General features: G+C 24.4%; 3 protein-coding genes across 3 annotated transcripts; 1 reads left to right on the top strand and 2 right to left on the bottom strand.

Moving 5' to 3' along the window:
- Positions 1 to 2,680: 2,680 nt before the first annotated feature.
- On the top strand, positions 2,681 to 6,377 carry OCT59_019292 (uncharacterized protein; the record flags this gene model as incomplete). The annotated part of the gene is made up of 2 exons (XM_025309789.1): positions 2,681 to 3,968; positions 4,042 to 6,377. 2 exons carry the CDS (start codon positions 2,681 to 2,683, stop codon positions 6,375 to 6,377), a joined length of 3,624 nt encoding a protein of 1,207 aa, XP_025189196.1.
- Positions 6,378 to 8,239: 1,862 nt separating this feature from the next.
- On the bottom strand, positions 8,240 to 10,114 carry OCT59_019291 (uncharacterized protein; the record flags this gene model as incomplete). Its single annotated transcript, XM_066135931.1, has 1 exon — positions 8,240 to 10,114. One exon carries the CDS (start codon positions 10,112 to 10,114, stop codon positions 8,240 to 8,242), a length of 1,875 nt encoding a protein of 624 aa, XP_066005175.1.
- A 5,463-nt stretch (positions 10,115 to 15,577) lies between these two features.
- On the bottom strand, positions 15,578 to 27,439 carry OCT59_019290 (uncharacterized protein; the record flags this gene model as incomplete). The annotated part of the gene is made up of 70 exons (XM_066135930.1): positions 15,578 to 18,024; positions 18,085 to 18,147; positions 18,216 to 18,338; positions 18,406 to 18,528; positions 18,596 to 18,646; positions 18,723 to 18,770; positions 18,836 to 18,886; positions 18,964 to 19,011; positions 19,076 to 19,126; positions 19,204 to 19,251; positions 19,317 to 19,367; positions 19,440 to 19,487; positions 19,552 to 19,602; positions 19,680 to 19,727; positions 19,792 to 19,842; positions 19,919 to 19,966; positions 20,032 to 20,082; positions 20,160 to 20,207; positions 20,277 to 20,327; positions 20,405 to 20,437; positions 20,513 to 20,563; positions 20,634 to 20,669; positions 20,738 to 20,776; positions 20,905 to 20,943; positions 21,010 to 21,060; positions 21,274 to 21,318; positions 21,452 to 21,493; positions 21,558 to 21,602; positions 21,668 to 21,718; positions 21,835 to 21,903; positions 21,973 to 21,981; positions 22,111 to 22,155; positions 22,275 to 22,313; positions 22,379 to 22,429; positions 22,499 to 22,507; positions 22,637 to 22,681; positions 22,814 to 22,855; positions 22,958 to 23,002; positions 23,068 to 23,118; positions 23,189 to 23,197; positions 23,327 to 23,371; positions 23,491 to 23,529; positions 23,595 to 23,645; positions 23,715 to 23,723; positions 23,853 to 23,897; positions 24,030 to 24,071; positions 24,174 to 24,218; positions 24,284 to 24,334; positions 24,405 to 24,413; positions 24,543 to 24,587; positions 24,707 to 24,745; positions 24,811 to 24,861; positions 24,931 to 24,939; positions 25,069 to 25,113; positions 25,246 to 25,287; positions 25,390 to 25,434; positions 25,500 to 25,550; positions 25,621 to 25,629; positions 25,771 to 25,815; positions 25,948 to 25,989; positions 26,092 to 26,142; positions 26,256 to 26,294; positions 26,378 to 26,452; positions 26,526 to 26,576; positions 26,645 to 26,683; positions 26,749 to 26,847; positions 26,913 to 26,969; positions 27,069 to 27,158; positions 27,249 to 27,359; positions 27,433 to 27,439. The coding sequence occupies 70 exons, from the start codon at positions 27,437 to 27,439 to the stop codon at positions 15,578 to 15,580; spliced, it is 5,724 nt and encodes a 1,907-aa protein (XP_066005174.1).
- Positions 27,440 to 27,657: the final 218 nt, after the last annotated feature.

Below are 27,657 nucleotides of genomic sequence, written 5' to 3'. Positions count from 1 at the left end.
TTTCCCTTTCCCTTTCGTATTCCCCTTTCCCTCTCGTTTTCCCCTTTCCCTCTCGTATTCCCCTTTCCCTTTCGTACCCTTTCCCTTTCGTATTCCCCTTTCCCTTTCGTACCCTTTCCCTTTCCCTTTCGTATTCCCCTTTCCCTTTCGTTTTCCCCTTTCCCTTTCCCTTTCGTATTCCCCTTTCCCTCTCGTATTCCCCTTTCCCTTTCGTACCCTTTCCCTTCCCTTTCGTATTCCCCTTTCCCCCCTGATCAATGTTGCTGCACCTCAACGTGGTGATCAGGTGACAACAAGTTTTTTAAGAGACTTGGCTAAGTCAGCAACAAATAGTAATTACATAAGTCATAAATTGATTTGTTCACTTTATTAATTTATTAAATTTATTTCATATAAACATAATTAAATAAATAATTTGATATATCTAATTTTTAAGACTATCTGATTTTGAATCATTGTGCAAAGTTTCCCATAATAACATTCTCAGGAACTAGCATGTTGAAGAAATTTCAACATTTAAATTTAACAACGATTTTCTATATGTTTTACAATTATATGGTAAAGATATTGTAAATTTATTAAAGTAGGAAATATCAATGCATAAAATTGAGATAAATACTACAACAATTGGTAATTAAATTATCATTTTTAATCCCTTAATTTTATAATGGCAAGTTTATATGAAGTTATAATTAATAATATCTGAATTTAAACTAATGTTTTATTTATATTTGTAATAATATAATAATATTGATACATAATAAAAAATAAAATAACATCTTTAAAACCAACAGATTATTTCTAATTTCCAATCTTAACTTAGAAATATATCTGAAATTTTGATGTGAAACAAATTTCTTTCTGAAATCGAAAAATTGGTACTGTTTTAAATATATTAAACTCGAAAAGTAATAAATTATCACCAACATTAAAGAGTACTAGTACATAAAAAGTAAACTAATATAACACTTTGTTTTCAATAATAAGGGAATATGCATGCTCTAATTTATTTTCGAAAAAAATATCCAATAATAAGAGAGTTATTTGAAGAATTTGATTTAACACAGGAATCTCAATATAAGATAGTTCATTTCTATATTCAAAATCTAATAAATCCATATTAATTATTTGATTACTTGATGTATTAACCTTATGCTTTAGAACTTTCAATTGGACATTAAATCTGAACAAGTGAAATCAAAATTTGTATCATAACCAACAATCATTACTCCGATCTTTAATTTATATTTGCATTTTTTGATATTTCTTTGAATTATGAGACTTGGCTTGGAAGAAGGATTTGGCATGTAAAAGAAATCATTCTTGGATTCATCTGTATCAACAACTGTCGGAAAAATATTACATTCCGCTTCTTTATTTAAAAAAGAATATCTAAAATATTTTTAGTACGCTTATACTCGTTAATTCTGCAATTCCGGTTTACCACTTTCATTTGAGATATATTCATCTATGGCTTCTGAATAAAGGATATTTTTTTCAAGAGATTCAAAGTTTTTTTACGTAAATCATTAGGTAAGAGTTGAAAATACTAACTGAATCTTGTAATTCTATACGATCTCAATTTTGACAATGTTCTAAAGATTAAATCCACATTTTTTCATTAAATCTTCATCAAAAAATTTTCACTAAATATATATCGTATTATTATTATTTTTTTTTTAAACCATGAAGTTTAAAAAGCTCTCAAACTGACTTAAAACATTTATATGACCATTTGTGTAACTGGCAAAATATTGAACTAACCTGAATTTTTTTTTGTATAACTTAATAATAAATATTTCTCCTGCCGAATTGACGATGATGACGATAGAGAGATTGCTACGGTATAAGGAAAATCTCCTTATAAGGAGATTTTGAAAATTTAAAAATCGAAAAATCAATTTTTTGAAATTTTGGCACTTTTCGTTCAAACGGTACACCGTAGATTGCGTATATGAATCGTGAGACAAAGGCGTTAATGCAATAATGCAATGATGCAATGTTAATCATTTTCAGATTAAAATTACGCGCATGCAGATCCCGAGTTAGCAGCGTTACATGAAAGAATTGAAAGATGCGTTAATAAAATAGTTTGAAGCTTAGAGTCCATTATAATTTGAAATAAAATTAGTTTGATAAAATAGACAATGATTCAGTTCCACTTTTTTTTTTTAAAAAAAAAATTGTTTCTATCAGAAACTTTTAAATGAGTTGAAATAATAATTATGAACAACTCATTTTGTAAAAAAAATTATAAGATTTTTTGGTCTTTTCGTACTTTTTTGTGATTCAAAGCTTATAAAATCTCAGAATTAATTCTATTTATAACCTTTTATTATTTATAATTATTTTTTAAAAAACTCCATTTTTTTTTAAATGTTTTAATGTATGAAAAAAAGACTAAACTTAATAAATCATTTACAATGAAATATCGTTACATTTTTACGCCGAACTTGCATGCATAATTCCCATAATTCCGATAAAAAAATTTACGATATGGCTAATCATTCTCAAAACGAGTACGTCAGAAGTGTTGTACATCATCACGTGCCGGACGAGACATCCCGGACATCCGTATCACCTTTTATATATAGACCTTTAGTTACACTTAGAACTAATAAATTGGAAAATTAACCTTATTTTACTCCGTGATAATATACATAAATTTTTAAACAAATACATGTCCTCCAATAAAAAAACTTCTCGTACTTTAAAATGGAAAAATATATTGAGAAAAAATCCTCAAGATTATTTAAATGAAAAAGAAAAAATAAGTAAAATAGATTTAAGAAAGGAGAATATTCGTAATAAATTAAATGTGAAATCAAACCTTCATGGCCCTTTAAAAATAGAAAATTTTACGAAATTAAAAAGTATTTATTTAGAAAAGCTTAAGTTAACCGATTTGGAAATAATTAATTGTCCTCAACTTACTAAGATTGACTTATCTGAGCTTAGTAAACTTAAAAGTTTATTTGTAAGTAATTGTTCAAGATTAACTAAGCTTGATATCTCTCATAGTCAATTAATTGAATTGACTGATTTAGACGTTAGTAATCTTATTGAGCTCAATTGTTCAAACACCTCAATTAAAAGATTAAGCCTTAATCTTTGTCCGAATATTATCAAACTCATTTGTTCTAATAATAACAAACTAGATAATTTAGATATAAGTAATTGTCTTAAATTAGGATATCTTGATTGTTCTAATAATAGTAAATTAACTAGTCTTGATATAAGCAGCTGCCCTAAAGATATTGAACTTATTAAACCAACTGACTTGAAAGTTATTGAAAAAGAAGAAAAAATAGTGAAAATTAAGAATATATTAATAATTGGTTGTACTGGTAGTGGTAAATCCACATTAGCTAGTGTACTAACTGAAACTGAAGGTTTCAAAGAAAGTGAATACGGAGTTAGCAAGACTAAACATTTTAAAAAAGGAGTTTTCGAATGGAAAGGAACAAAATATCGAGTGATTGATACCACTGGAGTTGGAAGCACTGGGCTATCTACAAAGAAAGTTTCAAATAGAATAGCAGAAGGAATCTTTTCGGTACCATTATCAGAAGGGATAAACCAAGTTTTACTTGTGGTTGGTAAAAATTTCACAGATGAAATAAACACGTTGAGACTATTTGAAAGCGATATTTTTAAATGTACTACTATTGTGAGAACTAAATTTAGTAACTTTAAAAATCAAGACATATGCGAAAAGGATAAAGAGAAACTGTGTGAGGAAAGCGAAATAAATGCCAAAATAATTAAATCATGTAAAGGTATCATTTATGTAGACAATCCTCCGATAAATATTCTTGAATATGATGATGATGATGATAATGATGATAAAGAGGTTATTATTAGGATTAACAAAGGAACGAGAAAGAAGTCAAGAACTATACTGTTAGATCATTTGGAGAAAGTATGTCAAGAAGAAGTACTACATATGGAATATGATGCTTCAACAAGTTAGTAAATTAATTATATTTTATTATACGTTTAAAACTTTTTACTAATACAATAATTTACTAAATTAATTAGATGCTACTGGAGCGATTCAACCTCCAAATAGTGATACAGAGATAACGGATGACGATAATACTTATGTTGATTATAGTACAGATGATGAGAATACTCGTCCTGATCATTTTACGTCATTACCATCGTTACCACAACCTATAACTATTAATCATCGAGAGCTACAACCTTATCATATTACAAAAATAGCAATAAAAGGGTTAAAATTTATAGAATCTGATCAACAAGTGATTGAACATTTAAAATTGAATCATGGCTTACTATTGGATGGTCAGCCTAGTAAACAAGCTATTTTTGTGAAAAATGGTGAATTAAGTATAAGTTTATATAATGGACAACCGATAGTATATACTGAGATAAATAAATCAACCGAACTGTGTATTAATTTTCCGATTGCTGAAGTTGCTTATAAAGGTGGTTTGTTGAAATCTTTTTCAAAATATGATAATAATGATGAAAATTTATATGATCTATATGGTCATTTCTTTACAAGAAAAACTTTAATTGGTGGTAAATTATTTTTAAAAAGTCTAAATTTAGTTACTTCAACACAAATGAATATGTTAAAATATTATTTATTTTATGTATATAATTTGGTTAAATGTTCTATAAAAGTTGAATTTAATAATTTATTTACTCTGAACCTTCTACCAAAAATAGTAACAATTGATGGGGAAGAATTAAATACTCATGAAGAATTTTATGAATGGATAAATAATTTGTATCAAAAGCATCAAGAAAAATTAGTCTATATAATTTCTTATAACAATCTAATTCCCATTTCTCAATTAAGAAACAGTAAACCAGATGATTCTGAGACTTGTGATGAAAGACAACCTGGAATTGTCGACAAAGAAAAATTAATCTTAGAAGATTGGGTCGGAAATGCGGCGTATGATAATCTAATTTGTTGGACTAAAGATTTTAATTTATTCCATGGATTAATGACTAATCAAAATTATGAAATGGAAATTAGCAAGAAGATTGCCATGAATTTTATCAAAATTCCTAAAGTCAATTTAAGTGATAAATTTTATTTGAAAATGATCAGACCATCAACAAAATTGGAAGTTGGCTTGATTTCCAGTAATATTTTTCCAATTGAAAATTTAGGTTCCTTTCCATTTATTAAAATTGACGGTGAGAGTTATGAAGGTTTTGATTACATTCTAGTTAAATCTGAACGTTACGAAATTCTTTTAGATATAGATAATATAAAACCAACAAAAGAATTTGAACAAGTCATAGAAGAAGCACTTAACAGTATGAAACCATTAAAAGATTTACAACATATATTTAATGAATATGGTCACTTATTTTCACGAAGGATTATTTTAGGAAGATCTTTAAAAATTATTTTACCAAATTCTTCAGATAATACGTTTGAAAATGTTAATGATGTTGATGAAATACTTAAATCGCTAAATGATTTAAATGTTTCGTATCTTTTAACACAAAATGGAGAAAACGTTGAAATAGATAATTTATCTTATTGGATAGAAGATATGGATGATAATTTGGAGGTTATTGAATTTGATAATAATATTCCTCTTTATAAAATTCTTAAAGAAGAACAACAAAAAAAAATAGGTAATATTTTAGATAAATTTAATGATTTCCAAAATTCCCGAATTATAATGACAGGAATTACTGATTTGAAAGATTTGGAATATTTGAAAGACGAATTTAAAGGTGATTTAGTTAACGTTTTCCATTACAAACGTATTAATTTAGAATCATCGTTGAAAAATGAAAATTATAAAGTATGTGGATCAATCATTTCAGAAAATAACGCAAAATTAGAAGAAATTCACGTTAATTTTGGACAATACGACGTTAATGGATTTTATGCGATAATAAAAAAGTTGAAAGTGACAAATATTGATATAACAAAATGTTATATTTCGTGGATAATCATTGGAATACCCTCACAATTATTGGTTTTTAGTCCAAATAATCGAGAATTACAAGTTGATTATATTAAAAAATCCATTAAATTACAACCTAATGAATTTAATTATAATACTATTGATACTTGTTTTACTTTATATGAAGGGTATACTGTTTTTGCACACGCACATCATTCATCAACAAATGAACCTAAAAGTATTATTAAGTTAGTTAAATGGTCACATAATTCTATTAATTTTCAAATATCTCAAGATAATTTAAATGATACCTCAACAGACACCGAGAAAGATATTATTGATGTAGATTTACATGTTTGTATTCCGCTTACAAGTTATAAAAGTTTAAGGATTGATAATAATAAAGAAAGTGAATGTCTTTTAATCGGATATATTTTAACTAGGGATAATTTTGATAGAAGTATTGGGTAAACCAGTTAAAGATATCCCGAGACAAAATTCAAATAAGGTAATTTGAAATTATTATGTTTTTATTTTTTATAGCAATGAATGGTATTCGGATTTTTTTTTTTGTAATTTTTATGTATTTATTACCATGTATTTTTATCAATAAAAGCTACATTAAGTTATTAATAATATTTCAAACATGCAGTACTTTTTTCCATGGCATATTGTATTAAAGAACTATTTCAATTATATACAGTATGATTATGTATAAAATTAAATTCCCGTGAATTCGTGAAACCAAAAACAACTATCGTTAATTTATCTGATAGACACGCGTATCGTGGTAACTAATTTGATAAGCAAAAGGTGAAAAGTTGGAACCATATACTAAATACATAGTCCAGTGTAGTTGATGAAGCAACTAAAATAAGAATCCTTAATCAAGCACGCTCGATTGTAAATTAAGTTATTGGGAGTGAGGAAAGACTAAAATCATTTGTGTTCAAAGTCAATTGAGGATAACAGAATTTTCGTATAAAAAGTTGGTGAAGATTTCGCATCTAATTGGCAATAAATATGCAAACACTACGGTATAATCGCAAAATCTTATTTAAAGTCATATATACAAAAATCTTAAAGAAAAAGAATAACTAAAAAAATTGTACATTTATTATTGTAAAAAAAAGTTTAACATTACATATATCAGATTTTTACCTTATGTTTTTTTGCATGACTGCCGTGGTAAACACTAAAATTATGAAAACTTATTGACATGTTGAGAAAATCATTTAATAAAAAATATCAAAGAAAAATAAAAAACTAAAAAAAATCGTATATTTATTATTGTAAAAATATGACGAAACGTTTGTGTAAAACAAACAAGTGGCAATTAAAAAAAGTTTACATTGAGGCAGTAACAGATTTGGCTTTATTTCCCAATTTTTGCATGATTAAAAAACACTAAATTTGAAAATTTGAATATACGCTATAAAATCATATCATATACTGTATGTGAAAAAACTCAAGAAAAAATAATAAGCTAAAGAAATAATATATTTATTATCGCGAAAAATGAGTTTTATTGTCAAATTTCGCATTTCTGCAGATCTTAGACGAAGTCGCCAATTAAAATATATTTATCGTTATGCTTACCATAACCAAATGTTGACAGGCTTACTGGAATTTGAGATCGTGACTACAAAAAGATGGATTTAATGGAATTTTAAGTTAAAATTTCTTTTATTTCTAATAATTCGATATAATTCAATTCACGTTCAAGAAGACATTAACAGTCGGATTATTATATTATTCAATTATAACATTACCGTCATTTGAGAAATTTAAAGACCATAATGAAGAAGTCAATAATTGTTCTGTCATGCTACTGACATAACGATGCTAACGAAATGGTAACTACAAAAGAAAAAAATGTGGTCCAAATACACATATGCATTTATTCTCGAGATCAAAATTTCATTTATTTGAAGTAAGAGTTTTTGAAATATAATTATTATTTACACATCTTTTTTATTCAAAATGTTGCAGCTGCCAGTTGTTTATTTAAAAAAAGTTATTTATTTTATTATGAAGAGACGCGTTAGCCGTAATTGAGCTAGTTTATAAAACATATAAATAAAAAAAAATTAACCAAAGTAATACTATAAACGAATTGACAGCCTAGATACTTGTGCTTCGTGGACTTAACATAGAGGGAGCACAGACAGTAGGCCTGTTCATTCCGTAAATCTCCACCTTGTGGCACATAATATGAACGAATTGATTAGTTACAAATTTAATAAATGACAAGTTTAGCAAATAACTTGGTAAATTATAAATTTTTTATTGATAAAAAATATTCATATATAATAACGTTTCATATTAATAGATTAAAGAATACTGTACGTTTTTAATTTGATATTATATTCCGGCTCTTGTTTGCATTTCTCACACTTATTGCAAAAATGTTTTAAATAAACCTTTTCACTTTTTTGGTTCATAAAAACTGGTAAATAACTATCAGCTTCTGAAAAATACATACTAATATATTTTGGACATTTATCACTAAATTTAATTTCATCTTTTTTTGGATATTCTAATATACGAGATTCATAAATATTGGAATAATTTTTGATAACAATTGTGTAAAAAGAGAATTGTGGTAAATTAGAAAAATGATAACAATGTTTTTTTGAACAATAAGAAAATGGTTCTATGATAAGCTCATTATTTAACTCGCGAAAATTATGACCGATTGTAATTGAATCATTCAAATGATTGAAATATTCTAATACGGGAATTCCCAAAAAAAGGTTATTTGCCATTAATCCATCATTAAAATTATAATTATTATTTACTAATAATTCAACACTAACATTTGAATTAATAAAATTAAAATCTACATCATAACCAATGATCATTATTCCAATTTTCAATTTACATATACGTTTTTGAGGTTCTTTTTGTATAACATGAATTATAATACTGGGTTTTGCATTTTGGTTTTTCAAAATTTGACAGTTAAAAAATACTTTTTTTGAATTTTCATCATCATCAACAACTGTTGCAAAGATATCACAATCTGCATCTTTATTTAAAATAATTTTTGATTCTTCATCCGTTAATTCAATAATTTGGTACCTTTCAGGATTATCTAAACGATATTCATAATCCTTAACAATTGTACGCAGAATTCTTTTACCAATAGATTTAAATGCTTCTTTGTAAATATCATCAGGTAGTAATTTAAAAATATTAATAGGATTCTTAAGCTCTATACAATCCCAAGTTCGATAGTCTTCTAAAGATTTATTCCAAACTTTTTCATCGAAATTTTCATCAACAGGTGGGCTTCCTCCAAGTATTTTCATGTGATCAAAACTGTAAAAATCAGATTTTCTTTCCGAGTCGCTAGAATTACCTCCTATTCTTGCGATTGGAGGTCCAAAATTCATGTTCACAGAACTTTCTTTAGTTTTATTTGTAGAATTTTCTGATAATGTTTTGACGCCTTTAAAATAAACTCTTCCTCCCAAAATGACTTCAGTTGGAACAAATTGTCCATATTTATCAATAATTTCCCTAAATTTATTATGTTCTTTGGATTTTATAGCATTCTTGACATCATTACTAAAGTGAGAAGTTAATTCTAAATTTTCCTTATTAAATTTTAATGACGCTTTACCAATTTCTGTATATACATAAGTTGAATTGACTTCATCTTTAAAATTTTCATCTTTTGATTTTCCAATTGATAATCCTAATCCTATAAAATTTTGTACGTTGATGTCTATACCAAAAAATAAGTTTGTTTTCTTCATCCAATCCTCTTCTGATTTAAATTCAAGTCGACCCTTTTTATATCCTTTAGAATCAATTGGTTTAAATTCACAATCCCTCATTTTAAACGCTTTACTACTAGCTTCTTTAATTCCGTCAAAACTCGTAATACGTCCAAAATCTAATTTACATTTTTCATTCAAATATTTCCAACTTGGATTCGAATTTTTCATTAAATATAAAAATTTACTTCCTGAATTTTCAAATATAATATCATTTAAAATCGTATCATTTTCATCATCAGGTTCGGTTTTTGCAAATATTTGACCTACTTTTATTGCGAATAATAATATATTCATATCATTAATATTTTTCTTGAGTTCTTTACGAATATTGGATAAATTATTTTCAAGATTCAATTTTTTCATTGTTGGTGTTGAGTCACCAACAATTTCAACAAATACTATAGTCTTATTGGAAGTCATTTTTTAATGATAAAGATGTAAAGATGTTTTTTTTTTGAAATTTTTGCTTTTATGCGAGTAACGTTAGTAACGTTGCACACAATATCATATGACGATCTATTTGTTACGCAAGCAAAACTGCATGTTCATTATGATTATTCATTTCTGTGTTACTTATTATACGAGGATTATGTATGATTCCTAAGAAGTAATGATTGTTTTCTTTACTTATTATATTTTGAATTTTGTGTATGTATTTTACCTTATGAGACGGATAAGTCCTGCAATAAAAATATTTGTGGTCAGACAGTGCATTTAGGCGGATAGATTGATGATCACAAAAATTCACGTTTTGATGAAATTTGGTAAAAACCCTGCTGCGTACAGAAACACGTGATATCAATTAACTAAAAAATGTCAATGGAAATATTTAGACGCAAGATTTGGGTACAATAAAATTTTTTGGGGCTCATGTTTGACTGTTCACTAATAAATTTGGGGACTTAAATAAAATTTGGGGACTAAAATACTGGCAAATATTTATTTAATTTGACATGGCGAACAAATTTTGGGTATTTCATAAATCCGCCATGATGGTTTATGTACATTATAAACTGAATTGAAATTTTAAAAAATTTAATGTCTATTAATTTTTTCATTAATATTTTGTCTTCAAATTAATTCAGAAAATGAATTAAATTTTCTAGTTCATCAAGATTCAACCATTACGCAAAATATAACGAGCTCCAATTACGCATTTATATTATTACTTTACTAGTGTATTAAATTTTTAACGACCAAATCCAAATATACCTTAAATTTTCAAAAAATTCTTTTATTAAATCTGAATATTTTTTATATGTTTAAAAAATCACACAATTGATTTTAAAACTTTTTAATAAAACTAAGCCAGAAAAGGTTAATATTTAACGTTTAAATACGACTTTAATGGTCCTTTCTCCTCAAAAATTAAATATTTTCTTAACCATTCTTTCAATAAAAATTAAATATTCTTTTAATAAGATTAAAGAGAGAATCTCTCTTATTGATAATTTGAAATATTTCATATTCTTCTATCCTAAAATTTTGTTTTATTAATAACTTTCTTTTCGTAAGATGTTTGTTTGCTCATACCATAATAACTGCCATATCTTGGATTTCTCTGGATCCACAAATCTTGTAAACTGAAACATGGTCCTTTGTTTGATTGCTTCTTTTTTCTTTTTTTTTAGAAGTGACTCTACTTAATATGAGAATTCCTCCATTTTTAATGAAAATAATGAAAATATAAAGCCATTTGACGTTTGATATTTATGATCAATATAAAGGATCGTAATATGATTTATTTTCATTTATTATCTAATACTACGCCACCTGATTTACCTGATTTTAAAAATATAAATAACAGACTTAATCTAAATGAGTGATATTCTTGATAAAAAATAGGTTTTATAAATTACTAATAACTCACGTAATCAATTCTTCCTAAATTTCATTGTGGCTAAATAATCATGAAATATTTCATTGAGTTTTATCTCTTAAAATTAACCTTTTCAGCCGTTTCAGCCTAATTAGCAACTAAAGTCCATTTTGACCAAATGCTTATTAGACAAAATCCCGGTTATCATTCATGCAACTGTCATTTCTAATAACATTACTATCTATAGTAAACGCAAAGATTAAGTTGATATATCAGTTGTTTGGTCGTTCGTACTTGACGCCGTCTCAGGGCCATTTTATCATATACAGTATACTGTATGGTTGATGATAAAAAAAGAACATTTTAAAAAAGCCTAATTTGTTATGTACCTATTACCAAATTAATTATCATCATTAAGAATATTATCATCATTTAAATATCTACAATTTCTTTTTCAATTTCCTCAATATAGTTTGTTTTGGATTATTAGATAACTTGGAAGTGAGTATATAGATAATGAGTATGATATAACCTTCGTTGTATGTATGGTATAGTTTTTCATTTTATACAGTATAGTTTTTTTATCCGTACTGTATAACTACTCTAATCTTTATATTTTAAATAGCCAAATCCCTAACCCTAACCTTAACCCTAACCATAACCCTAATTCTCCTAATCCTAACCCTAATCCTAACCCTAATCCTTACCCTAATCCTTACCCTAATCCTTACCCTAATCCTAACCCTAATCCTAACATTAAAGTAACAGTATACTGTATAAAATTAATAACTATACAGTATAGGCAATAAAAACCATACCATACATACAATGGGGGTCATATCATACTCATTATCGTATTACCGCTCGTAAGTCAACTTAATAGTTGGATAATAACTATACAGTACTTTCTTATAATAAGTTATATTATTATGACGTTATTAACTTTATTAGTAGTTTATGTAATAAGCGCGTCTGTAGTTTATTATATATATTATGTAATAATACTGTTTAAATCAAATTATTGACATCTTTTTACTGTTTTACATTAAAAAAAAAATAATATTTAAAAATACTTCTATTTATTTTCACACATTTATTTACAATAAAGTGTTATCAATGGGTCTAATATAGTTATATAGCAGCTGAAGAGACTTTGTATATGACGCGTTGTAAGTGATTTTACGCGTCGTTGGAGAGAGAAGCTCCTGTACCATTGCCGACTGACTCTTTAAGAGAGAGCCCAAGGTAAAGAAGGTTTTGAGGAGCACTATATATTTATGTATGAAAAATTCCATTTATTTATTATTTATTAAGTAAGCTAAGATCCCTGCTTAGCCTTTCAGTTTTTGTGTGTGTGTTTTTGTGTGTGTGTAAAAACAGGCTTATAGACAAAAAAAGCTGAAGGGGAGGAGAAACTGGATTTCCTGGATGAGGGTTAGCATATGTACCTTGCTCATTTGTTTGGTATCCAAACCTTTCTGGAAGCTTTTTTTTATGTAGTATGGTGGTGGTTGATTATTTTCTTCCACCGGTACCAACCATACTTACGATATTTTTAGAATTTTTTAGCTTATGAAGAAAAGATAACTGCTAGTTTTTCCCTCCGCACCTCTGAGAAATAAGAATATGAAGTATTTCAAATTATCAATAAGAGATATAACTTATTTAAGAAACATTTAATTTTGTTGGAATGGTTAAGAAAATGTTAATTTTATTAGGAGAAAGATTAAGAAAAGACAAGAATCTAGAAATTACTTAATATTTCATCATTAAATATTTATCTTTTCTGATCTAGTTTATTAAATCATTTTGCTTTTGTATACACATAGTATATCGGCGTTACCAATTTAAAAATTATACAATTCATACAATGAAAATTTGGACTTAATTATAATGAAATTTTTTAAGATTTCAAGTATATTTTTTTCTGCAATAACATTCGAACTGCGGTATATAATTTACGCAGTCACATTAACAGCAAATTTTTAAAGCTCTATGATGAACTAAATAAATTAACAGTTAAGTAATAAAAAAAAAATTAAGTAATAATTAAGAGATTTGTTTTATACACAGTATCAGTTTTTTTACTGATCCCGATCATGTGAAAATTCAGAATTTTGATTGGTTGACATCATCATCAGTCTTTAGCGACGCCCAGTATGTTTTTTCTTTTTTTATTTGCTTAATACAATGTTTTTGACATGTTTAATATTTTTATCAGTCTCTTTCAAGTTCACAAATATCTTAATCCATTTCTTTTAGCTATACATTAAGAGATTTTATTAATGTATTAATTGTGAATTTTTAGCTTTTCCTAGTACATAATTAGAAATTAATGGAATTATAAATGGGTTGAAATATCATTGGTGCTATCGATGGTAGCCATATACCAATTAAGGCACCACATTTATTCCCTGTGGATTATTTTAATAGGAAAGGATTCGATTTGCAAGCAGTAATTGGTCATAACAAGAATATATGTGCTGGTTCTACGCATGACAGTACTAGAGTTTTATAACAAATTTAATGATCGCCCCTAATAACATATTCTACAGATGACAAAATCAACTTATTTTAATAACAAATATATTTTAGGTGATGAAGTCTGTATTTTCTTCAACGTAGGCAATATACTGAAACTTACTTGTGCAATTAACATTTCCTCTATTTATGTACACCTGGATCCATGTTTTTTCCGCAGAGTACTTTTTTTTGGATCATTTTTTTCATTATAACAGCGACGGCACTTTTTCATTATAAGATTAATTGTTAGGAAGCGTTCATTGCGTACAGTACATAATTTATATTTGAGTTCGTCCATTTTAGCACAAAATTTTTTCAGGAACATTCGGGCATATTCAGAGAGCTGTTAGAAATTATCAGGATGTAATCTTCCTGATTATTTTTAATGTTTGTCAACGATTTCTAACTTTATAATCGCTTCCGTTCATATTTTTTTATTTAATCAAAAAACGTGTAACATCTTGTTATTCATCATTCTCTAAATCGTGTTTATATATATTTTGTTACTATTTGGCTAACCATCCGCCATTAAAACTTGAAGTTTTGTAATACGAGTAAATATTGAAACATTTGTATTATTATTAAATCAGTTTATTAAATTAGAATAAGAATTAAAATAACATAAGCAATTTCTTCATATAGTAATATTTGATTAGTTAAAGTATTATTTAGAAATTTCAAAATGTTTTTTATTTTATTTTATTTTATTAGTAAAGTACGTATATTTACAACTTACAAGATACAATAATTAGTAATTAAATTATCATCTTATCACTAACTGTTAACAATGTCGCGATTTAATTTGATGATCGGTATGTCAGAGACGCAAAAATTATCTTTTTGACCCTGTACGACATCCTTTTTTGACCCTCCTATATGTAATACAGTATATGCAGGTCAAAAAAATAACACGAGGAGGGCCAAAAAGATAATTTTTGCGTCAGAGACGACTTTTTGACCTATATTTAGCGGATCATATAAATAAATCTTGTTTTTGCCTCAAGAGAAAAAAATTAATTTTTTTAGAAATAGAAATATAAATTTATCTAACTAAAGGTCTTAAATTTATTCGCGTATTTTACAGATCGGGTGTTAATAATGCGTTCTATCGCGAAAAACCCGCATATAGCTGATAGTAAAAGATTCAAAGACCCTATATATACTGTATACTGTATATATTTTTTCTGGATCCTCTCGTGATTAAAAAGATCATGTCATAAATAGATCACGTGTAACGCGTTGAAAATTGATTAAATAAGGGTATTACATAAATTGATATTTATTTTCCTAATAACGGGGAAATATAATATTTATATGATAATATAAAACTATTGATATATAAAAAAATATTAAACAACATCGTTAGAACACAAAAAAAAATAAAATAAAATATAAAAAATAAAGCAAAATCGTTAAAAAAAAAATAAAGTAACATCGTTAAAAAAAAATATAAAGCAACATCGTTAAAAAAAAATCGTTAAAACTAGTAATTTCTAATATTAAAATCCTAGTACTTATACTGAAATTTAACTATATCATTTCTATTCATCTGAAAATGTTAAATTTTCATTAAAATTTTCTTCTGATAATTTATATCCGATTAAATCTATCGGATATTCCTCATCTCCATTATCAATCCTAAAAGTTTTATAATCCGAACGTAGAATACAAATATTACACTCTATGTTATTCACAACTGTTTCAATATTTGTTGAAGAATTATTTTCTGTTTCTTGTTGAGTATCAGAATCATTATCAGACATTATAAACGAATTGGAGTCATCTATGTTCTCTATATTCAAATCAATATTCGAATTATTACGTGTAGTCCCATTTATTTGAAAACTAATACAACTTTCTGACCATTCAACTAATCTGATATTTATAGGCTCGTAAGAATGATGAGCATTAACAGAAATTATATATTTTTGAGATAATGAAATGGGTGTTTTCATTTTAATTTGATTAGGTTGTAGTGTAACAGACTCATATTTTACTTGTAAATCTTGGTTTCTTGGACTTAATACTGATAATTTTGAAGGAATTCCAATAATCATCCATAAAATATAGCATTCTTCTATTTTAATATGTGTTTTCTTTAAGGTTTTTATCATGGCAGAAAATCCATTAAAATCATATAATCCAAATTTCAAAAGAAATTCTTTTAATTTCGAATTCTTTTGTTTTGAAATAATTGATCCAATCACTTCATAATTCTCATCTTCTAATGATGGTTGTATATTTATACGTTTATAATGATCAGTATTATTATTATCTAAATCCTTTAAATCAGTAATTCCAGACATTATAATTCTGTGATTATCCTGTTTATATTTAGCTATAATATTATCAATTTTTTCTTGTTGTTCTTTATCAAGTATTTCATAAAGAGAGATGATATTATCAAGTTCAATAATTTCTAAATCATCATTTAAATTTTGCACCAAATCAAGTAATTCATGTTTTTCAATAATATTTCCACTTCGTGTTAAAAGATATGAAAGATTTAATTTATCTAAGTGCGATTCTAAAGTTCCAGATTTCAAATCAATTCTATTAGGAATATCATAAGTTTTTGTAATATTTCTTATAAAAGATCTTCCCAAAATAATTTTTTGAGGAAACACATGTCCGTATTCATCGAATACATCATGTAAAGCTTTAAATGGCTTCATACTATTAAGTGCGTTATTTATAGCTTGTTCAAATTCAGTTGAAGACTTAATATGATCTGCATTTTTTATAATAATTTCATATTGTTCAAACTTAACGAGAAAATTATAATCACCGTAATTTGAATCATTAGGTTGAATTATGCTAATAAAGGGAAAAGAGCTCACGTCTTTAATTGAGAAGATATTATTATTAATTAAAAATTCTTCTACTTTTTTTGTTGGTCTGATTATTTCTAAATAAGATTTATTACTTGATTTTACTATAGGTAATTTAATAAAACTGGCTGCATTTTTTTTGCTTATTTCCATTTTATAAAATTTGGTGATTATTATTCCTTGAAGAAAGTGAAAATCTTTAATCCATCTTACTAAATTAATATATATCACATTCCCGACCCATTCTTTTAAACTTAATTCCTCTTTAAAATTAGCAACCCCAGGTTGTTTTTCTTCAAAGTTTTCTTCTGTCAATGGATTGTTTTTAAATTGAGTAACTGGAATAAGATTTTTATAAGATATTATATCAAATACATTGTTTTGATATAAATCTTTAAACCAATTGGATAGTTTTTCTGGAGTATCTAATAATAACCCATCTAATGTATCAATTCTTGGTAAATATGAAAAAGGTAAATCATTGATTGGATTTTCTATATTATGTTTAGCCGAATTATATGTCCAAAATATATAAGACTTAAGTAGATCGATTTGTGTCAAAGTAGCTAAATTTAACTCTTTAATAAATAATTTACCACCAATTAAGGTTTTCCTTGCAAAAATATGACCATACAATGTGTATAATTTTTCATCATTATCTGTATATTTCGAAAATGATTCTGAAAAATTACTATTATAAGTAATTTCAGCAATTGGAAAATTAATACACAAATCAGATGGTTGTAATGTATTAATAATAAAATTATTTTCGTCAGAATTAAAATTAAGCAAATTCACGGATAAAACTGGATCATTAATATTAGTATACACGATGGGTTGTCCATTATATAAACTCATATCCAATTTACCCTTTTCTGTAACAATAGCTTGTTCACTAGGTTGTATATTATATCCATTTATGAATAAACCATGCGTTAATTTTAACTGTTGAATCACTTGTTGATTATTAGTTATAAGTTTTGGTATTGATGGTGATGATAATGATATAAAACGTTTTTGCCATGATGGTAATGATTTAACAACAGGGATTTTAATATGATCAACCCGAGTGTTATCTATTTTATTTTGTTCTTTATCTCGTCGAAGTTGACTCACTCCACTTTCTACTTTACTTTTATTTTCTGGTTTTTCCTTCACTAATAAAATAAAATTTTAGCCGATTATAACAAATATAACGTACACTAAATACACATTACCTTTATTTGTTAAAGTAGCATTATCTAATTGATTATTGAGTTTAGTAGTGTCCAGTGAAATAACTAATAAAATAAATTATTAATAAAAAAAAACAATTTTAATAATCAATAGAATAATTTATTAAACTTACTTTTTGGATTAATAGTTAAATCATTTTTCGAGTCATTATTATTAGGTATATTAAGATGTGAAGATTGTGAAGATTGTAGATTCAAAGAAGTTGGTAAAATTTTTGGTGTTGAATATGAAATAGCTAATATAATAAATTATTAATAAAAAAAACAATTTTAATAATCAATAGAATAATTTATTAAACTTACTTTTTGGATTAATAGTTAAATCATTTTTCGAGTCATTATTATTAGGTATATTAAGATGTGAAGATTGTGAAGATTGTAGATTCAAAGAAGTTGGTAAAATTTTTGGTGTTGAATATGAAATAGCTAATATAATAGATTATTAATAAAGAAAAAATTTTGATATCAACCAATACAATTAATATAAACTTACGACTTGGTTTTATATCATCAGATTTTGGATACAGAGGTTGTGATGAAATAACTAATATAATAGATCATTAATAAAAAAATTTTTAATATTAGTCTATTAGTTAATACAATTAATATATTAAGCTTACTTTTTGGATCTGTAAATAGTTTTGGTGGCTCGGTATTCAATGAAGTAACTAATATAATAAATTATTGATAAATATTTTAATATCAATCAATACAATCAATATATTAAACTTACGATTTGGTTTTATATCATCAGATTTTGGATACAGAGGTTGTGATGAAATAACTAATATAATAGATCATTAATAAAAAAAATTTTTAGTATTAGTCTATTAGTTAATACAATTAATATATTAAGCTTACTTTTTGGATCTGTAAATAGTTTTTGTGGCTCAGTATTCAATGAAGTAACTAATATAATAAATTATTATAAATATTTTAATATCAATAAATACAATTAATATATTAAACTTACGACTTGGTTTTATATCATCAGATTTTGGATACAGAGGTTGTGATGAAATAACTAATATAATAGATCATTAATAAAAAAAATTTTTAGTATTAGTCTATTAGTTAATACAATTAATATATTAAGCTTACTTTTTGGATCTGTAAATAGTTTTGGTGGCTCGGTATTCAATGAAGTAACTAATATAATAAATTTATTATAAATATTTTAATATCAATCAATACAATTAATATATTAAACTTACGACTTGGTTTTATATTATCAGATTTTGGGTACAGAGGTTGTGATGAAATAACTAATATAATAGATCATTAAAAAAAAAATTTTTAGTATTAGTCTATTAGTTAATACAATATATTAAGCTTACTTTTTGGATCTGTAAATAGTTTTGGTGGCTCGGTATTCAATGAAGTAACTAATATAATAAATTATTATAAATATTTTAATATCAATAAATACAATTAATATATTAAACTTACAACTTGGTTTTATATCATCAGATTTTGGATACAGAGGTTGTGATGAAATAACTAATATAATAGATCATAAATAAAAAAAATTTTTAGTATTAGTCTATTAGTTAATACAATTAATATATTAAGCTTACTTTTTGGATCTGTAAATAGTTTTGGTGGCTCGGTATTCAATGAAGTAACTAATATAATAATTATTAATAAATATTTTAATATCAATCAATACAATTAATATATTAAACTTACGACTTGGTTTTATATCATCAGATTTTGGATACAGAGGTTGTGATGAAATAACTAATATAATAGATCATTAATAAAAAAATTTTTAATATTAGTCTATTAGTTAATACAATTAATATATTAAGCTTACTTTTTGGATCTGTATATAGTTTTGGTAGCTCGGTATTCAATGAAGTAACTAATATAATAAATTATTAATAAATATTTTAATATCAATCAATACAATTAATATATTAAACTTACGACTTGGTTTTATATTATCAGATTTTGGATACAGAGGTTGTGATGAAATAACTAATATAATAGATCATAAATAAAAAAAAATTTTAATATTAGTCTATTAGTTAATACAATTAATATATTAAGCTTACTTTTTGGATCTGTAAATCGTTTTGATGGCTCAGTATATAATGAAGTACCTAATATAATAAATTATTAATAAATATTTTAATATCAATCAATCAATACAATTAATATATTAAACTCACGACTTGGTTTTATATCATCAGATTTTGGATACAGAGGTCGTGATGAAATAACTAATATAATAGATCATTAATAAAAAAAATTTTTAATATTAGTCTATTAGTTAATACAATTAATATATTAAGCTTACTTATTGGTGGCAATCCTGCCGCCCGTGGAGTACCTAATATAATAAATTATTAATAAAAATTTTAAATATCAAATCAATACAATTAATATATTAATATATTAAACTTACGTCTTGGTTTTATATCATCAGATTTTGGAGATCGTAGATCATCAAAAGAACCTATTTTTAATTAGTTTAAAGTTTTAGTTTTAATAGTTTTGTAGTACTACAATTAATATATTAAGCTTACTTTTTGGTTCTAATTGATCGGCAAACCGCGGAGTACCTAATATAATAATAAAAATAATTAATAAAAATTTTAATATCAATCAATACAATTAACATTAAACTTACGTCTTGGTTTTATATCGTCAGATTTTGGATTAAAAGAACCTATTTTTAATTAGTTTAAAGTTTTGGTTTTAATAGTTTTGTAGTATATAATGAAATAACTAATATAATAGATTATTAATAAAAAAAAATTTTAATATTAGTCTATTAGTTAATACAATTAAGCTTACTTTTTGGATCTGTAAATGGCTCGGTATACAATGAAGTACCTAATATAATAAATTATTAATAAAAATTTTAATATCAATCAAATACAATTAATATATTAAACTTACGTCTTGGTTTTATATCATCAGATTTTGGAGATCGTAGATCATCAAAAGAATCTATTTTTAATTAGTTTAAAGTTTTAATAGTTTTGTAGTACTACAATTAATATATTAAGCTTACTTTTTGGACCTGTAATTTGAAAATCATCAAATCATCATCAGAATAAATTACGTCATCATTAAAATATGAAGATTGAGTTTTTAAATGGCTTAAAAATGAAGTACTAATATAATAAATTTATTAATAAAAACAATTAATATTAAACTTACTTATATCATCAAATTCTGAATCCGAATATCGTGAACCAAAAGAACCTATTTTTATATTAATTAGTTTAAAGTTTTGGTTTTAATAGTTTTGTAGTATATGATGAAATAACTAATATAATAGATTATTAATAAAAAAAAATTTTAATATTAGTCTATTAGTTAATACAATTAAGCTTACTTTTTAGATCTGTAAATGGCTCGGTATATAATAATGAAGTACCTAATATAATAAATTATTAATAAAATTTAAATATCAATCAATACAATTAATATATTAAACTTACGTCTTGGTTTTGGATACCGTGGATACAAAGGTCGTGATGAAATACCTAATATAATAAATTATTAATAAAAATTTTAATATTGATCAATACAATTAATATATTAAACTTACGTCTTGGTTTTATATCATCAGATTTTGGAGATCGTAAATCATCAAAAGAACCTATTTTTAATTAGTTTAAAAAGGTTTGGTTTAAATAGTTTTGTAGTATATGATGAAATAACTAATATAATATACCATTAATAAATCAGTTAATACAATTAATATATTAAACTTACTTTTTGGATCTGTTGGTGGCTCAGTATAAATACCATCAGATTTTGGAGATCGTAGATAATCAAAAGAATCTATTTTAATTAGTTTAAAGTTTTAGTTTTAATAGTTTTGTAGTACTACAATTAATATATTAAGCTTACTTTTTGGACCTGTAATTTGAAAATCATCAAATCATCATCAGAATAAATTACGTCATGAAGATTAAGTTTTTAAATGGCTTGAAATGAAGTAACTAATATAATAAATTTATTAATAAAAACAATTAATATTAAACTTACTTATATCATCAAATTCTGAATCCGAATATCGTGAACCAAAAGAACCTATTTTTATATTAATTAGTTTAAAGTTTTGGTTTTAATAGTTTTGTAGTATATGATGAAATAACTAATATAATAGACCATTAATAAATCAATTAATACAATTAATATATTAAACTTACTTTTTGGATCTGTTGGTGGCTCAGTATAAAATGAAGTACCTAATATAATAAATTATTAATAAAAATTTTAATATCAATCAATACAATTAATATATTAAACTTACGTCTTGGTTTTATACCATCAGATTTTGGAGATCGTAGATCATCAAAAGAATCTATTTTAATTAGTTTAAAGTTTTAGTTTTAATGGTTTTGTAGTACTACAATTAATATATTAAGCTTACTTTTTGGACCTGTAATTTGAGAATCATCAAATCATCAACAGAATAAATTACGTCATGAAAATTAAGTTTTTAAATGGCTTGAAATGAAGTAACTAATATAATAAATTTATTAATAAAAACAATTAATATTAAACTTACTTATATCATCAAATTCTGAATCCGAATATCGTGAACCAAAAGAACCTATTTTTATATTAATTAGTTTAAAGTTTTGGTTTTAATAGTTTTGTAGTATATGATGAAATAACTAATATAATAGATTATTAATAAAAAAAATTTTAATATTAGTCTATTAGTTGATACAATTAAGCTTACTTTTTGGAACTGTAAATGGCTCGGTATATAATAATGAAGTACCTAATATAATAAATTATTAATAAAATTTAAATATCAATCAATACAATAAATTATTAATAAAAATTTTAATATCAATCAATACAATTAATATATTAAACTTACGTCTTGGTTTTGGATACCGTGAATACAGAGGTCGTGATGAAATACCTAATATAATAAATTATTAATAAAAATTTTAATATCAATCAATACAATTAATATATTAAACTTACGTCTTGGTTTTATATTATCAGATTTTGGAGATCGTAGATCATCAAAAGAATCTATTTTTAATTAGTTTAAAGTTTTAGTTTTAATAGTTTTGTAGTACTACAATTAATATATTAAGCTTACTTTTTGGACCTGTAATTTGAAAATCATCAAATCATCATCAGAATAAATTACGTCATGAAGATTAAGTTTTTAAATGGCTTGAAATGAAGTAACTAATATAATAAATTTATTAATAAAAACAATTAATATTAAACTTACTTATATCATCAAATTCTGAATCCGAATATCGTGAACCAAAAGAACCTATTTTTATATTAATTAGTTTAAAGTTTTGGTTTTAATAGTTTTGTAGTATATGATGAAATAACTAATATAATAGACCATTAATAAATCAATTAATACAATTAATATATTAAACTTACTTTTTGGATCTGTTGGTGGCTCAGTATAAAATGAAGTACCTAATATAATAAATTATTAATAAAAATTTTAATATCAATCAATACAATTAATATATTAAACTTACGTCTTGGTTTTATACCATCAGATTTTGGAGATCGTAGATCATCAAAAGAATCTATTTTAATTAGTTTAAAGTTTTAGTTTTAATGGTTTTGTAGTACTACAATTAATATATTAAGCTTACTTTTTGGACCTGTAATTTGAGAATCATCAAATCATCAACAGAATAAATTACGTCATGAAAATTAAGTTTTTAAATGGCTTGAAATGAAGTAACTAATATAATAAATTTATTAATAAAAACAATTAATATTAAACTTACTTATATCATCAAATTCTGAATCCGAATATCGTGAACCAAAAGAACCTATTTTTATATTAATTAGTTTAAAGTTTTGGTTTTAATAGTTTTGTAGTATATGATGAAATAACTAATATAATAGATTATTAATAAAAAAAATTTTAATATTAGTCTATTAGTTGATACAATTAAGCTTACTTTTTGGAACTGTAAATGGCTCGGTATATAATAATGAAGTACCTAATATAATAAATTATTAATAAAATTTAAATATCAATCAATACAATAAATTATTAATAAAAATTTTAATATCAATCAATACAATTAATATATTAAACTTACGTCTTGGTTTTGGATACCGTGAATACAGAGGTCGTGATGAAATACCTAATATAATAAATTATTAATAAAAATTTTAATATCAATCAATACAATTAATATATTAAACTTACGTCTTGGTTTTATATTATCAGATTTTGGAGATCGTAGATCATCAAAAGAATCTATTTTTAATTAGTTTAAAGTTTTAGTTTTAATAGTTTTGTAGTACTACAATTAATATATTAAGCTTACTTTTTGGACCTGTAATTTGAAAATCATCAAATCATCATCAGAATAAATTACGTCATGAAGATTAAGTTTTTAAATGGCTTGAAATGAAGTAACTAATATAATAAATTTATTAATAAAAACAATTAATATTAAACTTACTTATATCATCAAATTCTGAATCCGAATATCGTGAACCAAAAGAACCTATTTTTATATTAATTAGTTTAAAGTTTTGGTTTTAATAGTTTTGTAGTATATGATGAAATAACTAATATAATAGACCATTAATAAATCAATTAATACAATTAATATATTAAACTTACTTTTTGGATCTGTTGGTGGCTCAGTATAAAATGAAGTACCTAATATAATAAATTATTAATAAAAATTTTAATATCAATCAATACAATTAATATATTAAACTTACGTCTTGGTTTTATACCATCAGATTTTGGAGATCGTAGATCATCAAAAGAATCTATTTTAATTAGTTTAAAGTTTTAGTTTTAATGGTTTTGTAGTACTACAATTAATATATTAAGCTTACTTTTTGGACCTGTAATTTGAGAATCATCAAATCATCAACAGAATAAATTACGTCATGAAAATTAAGTTTTTAAATGGCTTGAAATGAAGTAACTAATATAATAAATTTATTAATAAAAACAATTAATATTAAACTTACTTATATCATCAAATTCTGAATCCGAATATCGTGAACCAAAAGAACCTATTTTTATATTAATTAGTTTAAAGTTTTGGTTTTAATAGTTTTGTAGTATATGATGAAATAACTAATATAATAGATTATTAATAAAAAAAATTTTAATATTAGTCTATTAGTTGATACAATTAAGCTTACTTTTTGGAACTGTAAATGGCTCGGTATATAATAATGAAGTACCTAATATAATAAATTATTAATAAAATTTAAATATCAATCAATACAATAAATTATTAATAAAAATTTTAATATCAATCAATACAATTAATTTATTAAACTTACGTCTTGGTTTTGGATACCGTGAATACAGAGGTCGTGATGAAATACCTAATATAATAAATTATTAATAAAAATTTTAATATCAATCAATACAATTAATATATTAAACTTACGTCTTGGTTTTATATTATCAGATTTTGGAGATCGTAGATCATCAAAAGAATCTATTTTTAATTAGTTTAAAGTTTTAGTTTTAATAGTTTTGTAGTACTACAATTAATATATTAAGCTTACTTTTTGGACCTGTAATTTGAAAATCATCAAATCATCATCAGAATAAATTACGTCATCATTAAAATATGAAGATTGAGTTTTTAAATGGCTTGAAAATGAAGTAACTAATATAATAAATTTATTAATAAAAACAATTAATATTAAACTTACTTATATCATCAAATTCTGAATCCAAATATCGTGAACCAAAAGAACCTATTTTTATATTAATTAGTTTAAAGTTTTGGTTTTAATAGTTTTGTAGTATATGATGAAATAACTAATATAATAGATTATTAATAAAAAAAATTTTAATATTAGTCTATTAGTTAATACAATTAAGCTTACTTTTTAGATCTGTAAATGGCTCGGTATATAATAATGAAGTACCTAATATAATAAATTATTAATAAAATTTAAATATCAATCAATACAATAAATTATTAATAAAAATTTTAATATCAATCAATACAATTAATATATTAAACTTACGTCTTGGTTTTATATCATCAGATTTTGGAGATCGTAAATCATCAAAAGAATCTATTTTAATTAGTTTAAAGTTTTGGTTTAAATAGTTTTGTAGTATATGATGAAATAACTAATATAATAGATCATTAATAAATTAGTTAATACAATTAATATATTAAACTTACTTTTTGGATCTATTGGTGGCTCAGTATAAAATGAAGTACCTAATATAATAAATTATTAATAAAAATTTTAATATTAATAAAAATTTTAATATCAATCAATACAATTAATATATTAAGCTTACCTATTGGATCTGTAAATTGATAATTAGAATCATTAAAATATGGACCATCAAAAGTACTAGTATACAATGAAGTAACTAATATAATAATTATTAATATTATTAATAAAAATTTTAATATCAATTAATACAATTAATATATTAAACTTACGTCCTGGTTTTATATCATCAGATTTTGGATGCAGAGGTCGTGACGAAATAACTAATATAATAGATCATTAATAAAAAAAATTTTAATATTAGTCTATTAGTTAATACAATTAAGCTTACTTTTTGGATCTGTAAATGGCTCGGTATACAATGAAGTACCTAATATAATAAATTATTAATAAAAATTTTAATATCAATCAATCCAATTAATATATTAAGCTTACTTTTTAGATCTGTAATTTGAAAATCATCATCTAAATAAAATACGTCATTTAAATGGCTTGAAGTTTTTTGTTTTGATGGCTCGGTATACAATGAAGTACCTAATATAATAAATTATTAATAAAAAAATTTTAATATTTATCAATACAATTAATATTAAACTTACTTATATCATCGGATTCTGGATACGAAGATCGAACACCAAAAGAATCTTCGTTTAAAGCTTTGGTTTTAATAGTATGGTAATATGATAAAGTAACAAATATAATAGAATATTAATAAAAATTAGTCAGTACAATTAATATATTAACGTTAAACTTACTTGATCTTTTTCGATAATTATAAGGATCAATTAAATCATTAGTATTTACTGGAACTGGTGGAACTGGTGGAACTTCTGGGGATTGTAGCCCTGTTTAATTAGTTTAAAGTTATATAGTTTTTAGTTTTAATGAAGTAACTAACATAATAAATTATTAAAAAAATTCAATACAATTATTACAATTTGGATATTCTCTTTGTGAATACGGAGATGGTATTTTTAATTGGCCTGAAACTGACCAATCTGCTATATTTACATCTTTGATATCAGTTCTTGAGATTGGAGAGCATTCTGATTATTTGTAAATTAAATTTATAACTATTTTTTTTCTGAAATATTAACACATTAATATAAACTACATTACCTGACATTTTTGATTGAACAACGGACTTGGTTTTAAAAACCCTTTTATGCGTTATCGTTAATGCATGCATGATGCAATTGTATTAAACAAGTATTGTTGTACATCATCACGTGCCGGACGGACATCCGGACATTCGTGTCACCTTGCGTTAATTCTTCGTTACACTTCGGAGTTCGGACTAAACAAATCATTTCATGTAATGTTGCACTTAATATATTTTAGCTT

This window comes from Rhizophagus irregularis, chromosome 28, assembly GCF_026210795.1.
Source record: "Rhizophagus irregularis chromosome 28, complete sequence".
NCBI classification, from domain to species: domain Eukaryota; kingdom Fungi; phylum Glomeromycota; class Glomeromycetes; order Glomerales; family Glomeraceae; genus Rhizophagus; species Rhizophagus irregularis.
This window is presented reverse-complemented; position numbering and strand designations above follow the sequence as displayed.